This window comes from Amphimedon queenslandica, unplaced genomic scaffold (genome assembly GCF_000090795.2).
Source record: "Amphimedon queenslandica unplaced genomic scaffold, v1.1 AMPQUscaffold_12423, whole genome shotgun sequence".
Taxonomy (NCBI): Eukaryota; Metazoa; Porifera; class Demospongiae; order Haplosclerida; family Niphatidae; genus Amphimedon; species Amphimedon queenslandica.
The window spans coordinates 1-2938 of record NW_003547340.1 but is presented as its reverse complement, the minus strand read 5'-3'; the positions used below and the strand labels follow the sequence as shown (position 1 = coordinate 2938).

The 2938-nt window shown below is 32.3% G+C and overlaps 1 protein-coding gene across 1 annotated transcript; it reads right to left on the bottom strand.

Annotated features, from left to right (window-relative positions):
- Positions 1-460: 460 nt before the first annotated feature.
- LOC100636473 (hepatocyte growth factor receptor-like) lies at positions 461-2908 on the bottom strand (the record flags this gene model as incomplete). Its single annotated transcript, XM_003390516.2, has 6 exons — positions 461-824; positions 947-1089; positions 1147-1336; positions 2139-2436; positions 2489-2569; positions 2632-2908. Coding segments are annotated over 6 exons (1158 nt in total), but the record flags the coding sequence as incomplete, so codon positions are not given.
- Between the last annotated feature and the right edge of the window lie 30 nt (positions 2909-2938).

Below are 2938 nucleotides of genomic sequence, written 5' to 3'. Positions count from 1 at the left end.
TAGAATGAGATTCCACTCGTCCAGTGACACTGTGAGTTAGTATCTGAATATATATACTTCATCTAATAGATGATCACAATAAATGTAGATGAATGGCATTAAGAAAAAGAAATCAGTAGTAGAAAATATCTATGGACAGTATACATTAGGAACATATGGAGGTATGCTCATTATGACCTACTTTTAACTGTTATTGTTTTCATTGTTAATGTTGATGTTTATATTTACTATAGGAGAGGACTTGGATGTAAAAATCGAATCAAAGGATAGCAGTCCATCTCCATCATCAACACTGTCTAAAGTTTGAAGCATTCAAAACAACAGGATATGATGATTTTTGCGTCACTTCTTTCGTAGTACATATAGAGATAGTATTATATGCTTTATATCATGTGTTTGTGTATAATTTGTTGGTCATTTGTAAGTTATCTGTTTAACCTAGACTCCCTTGTAACTGCACTCTGTCTCATAAAGAATGCCAAATTATGGCAAGGCAGGAAGAATAATAATTTTATTATTTTATTTTATAATTTAATTTATACAAATCTTTATACAAGACATGTTATAAACAATTCTTTTGAGTGAGCATCATTCAGGAAGTTTACCTATCACATGTAAACACTACTAAAATAATTATTAACAGGACAAATTGGTGTCATACATAATCATCATCTTCTATACTATTATTAAAGTTATCACTAATCCCATTAAAGTCCAGATAGCCAGCCAATGGCTCAATGAGTGCATTGATTGATGATACTAAATCACTGAACACTGGCCTATCATCAGGAGACTCAGACCAACATGAAGTCATCAGTGAGTAACTATAATAATAAGGATAAGGAATTACAAAGTTTATTAAAATGATCATGATATGTATCGTTAGTTATAATTAAAGCACAATGACAAACCCAATACATGCTCATGGGCATAGTCCATTACATACATTTCTTTTGAGCAGGCTTCACCACGTGGAGCTAGTAGTCTTCCTCCAGTATCAAGAAATTCAACTACTCCTACTGGATCTAGACCAGGATAAGGTACTCTACCAAGACTGAACACTTCCCAACACAATATACCATAAGACCACTGTAAAATTAAAAATAGTAGCAATATCAATATTTCTAGTTACTGTATATAACTGACCACATCAGTTTTTTCAGAGAACAGTCCATCATGGAGACTCTCTATTGCCATCCATTTCACTGGTAGCTTAACAGTTGTCAAGGATGGTGATTCATTGGTGTTTCTCTTAAATTGTCTGAAGTAGTTTTTAGCATATATATCTTCTGATAAACCGAAATCAGCTACTTTAATGATACCATTATCATCAATCCTATAAAATTGTATTTGTGTAAAGTTTAATTAGGCTACTAATGCAATTAGATAATCTTTAAGGTTATAATCTAGTAAAGGATTAGTTTGGCATTATTCTGGACTCTGTTGTAAGAATAACAAAATAGACAATCCCACAAAGCATACTCTAAGTGAGCTAAAAAGCATGCTTTATAAGATGACAAGCCTTACATATGGTTTGAGATTTCGTTCTTAGAGATTATTGGAAAAATAGCCAAATTTTTTGAGCAGCTTTAAAAATTTATAAAAAATCCAAATTTGATCAGGATCTAATCAAACTCGCTAGACAACATAAAAACATGTATATGTATCAGAAAAAATTATGAAAACAAAGAATTCTCTCTTAGTCATTTTCGGTAAAATTTTGACAAAAACCCTGTACTATAGTACAGGGACTTTGGCCCAAAGTTTGAGCAACTTTAAAAATTCATAAAAAATTAAATCTTAATTGGAATTAGCTCAAACTTCATACACTACATAAGAACATCTATATGCATTAGAATAAATTATAAAAGTTAAGGAATCTATACTTTTCATTTTTGATGAAATTTGGCCAAAATCCTTGTACTAATTAATAGCAAGGTTGCAAAAGTCGTGGCAGCCATGGGTGAATCCTACTTAGTAGCACTACCACGTTACTAATAGTACAGGGACTTTGGCCCAATTTTTTAGTTACTTTAAAAATAAATTTTGTTGGAATCTGCTCAAACTTGCTACACTACATAATAACATGCACATATATCAGAAAAACTTAATAGTTAACTTAATTATTCATGACTTACATGCAGTTTCTAGCAGCCAAATCACGATGAATAAATCTCTGTGAAGCTAAGTAGCACATTCCATTAGCAACTTGTAAACAAATGGAGAGTAACTGTTTTCTGACATTCAGTACAATATCCTCTTCACTGGTATCAGCTACTGTAAGATTAGCTCTCTCTTTCTTGAGGTAAGACAATAAACTTCCTGGTCCAAGATCAAGACACACACCAATCAGTGGTAATACATTTAAATTATCAAATGACATCATTATAATGCACTCGTCCAGTAGAGAATCAATATCGCTCTTACTGTAAAAACCTGCAAATGAACATAGTAATAGTTATACATTCATATGCACACAGATAAATACCTTTTAAAGTTTTTGCAGCAATAGCTTGTGGTATATCATTTTTGACCGATATCAGCCCACGATACACTATACCAAATTCACCTATTATAAACAATTTTAAAAATAATATTTTTTGATCACTAGCTGATGTAATCCTCACTGACCTTGACCCACAGACTCCTGTATTGTGAGGTTCAGCCCTGATATTAAATGGCTTGATAACTGATCAATATAATGAGATGAAATCTCAACATGTTGATTATCATCTTGAATATTGTCACTATCTATTGGCATAGATCTAGTAGCCCCATTTGTGACTGGTCTCATTGACTGTGCCTTATTTCTTCTCTTCTTTATCAGACAATAGACAAAAATTATTATAATCTTTATCTGCACTGCTATTATCAAAGTGACTACCACCACTGGTATTATGATTGCTAGCCGATTGAAGATCGTCGTACACGACTACTA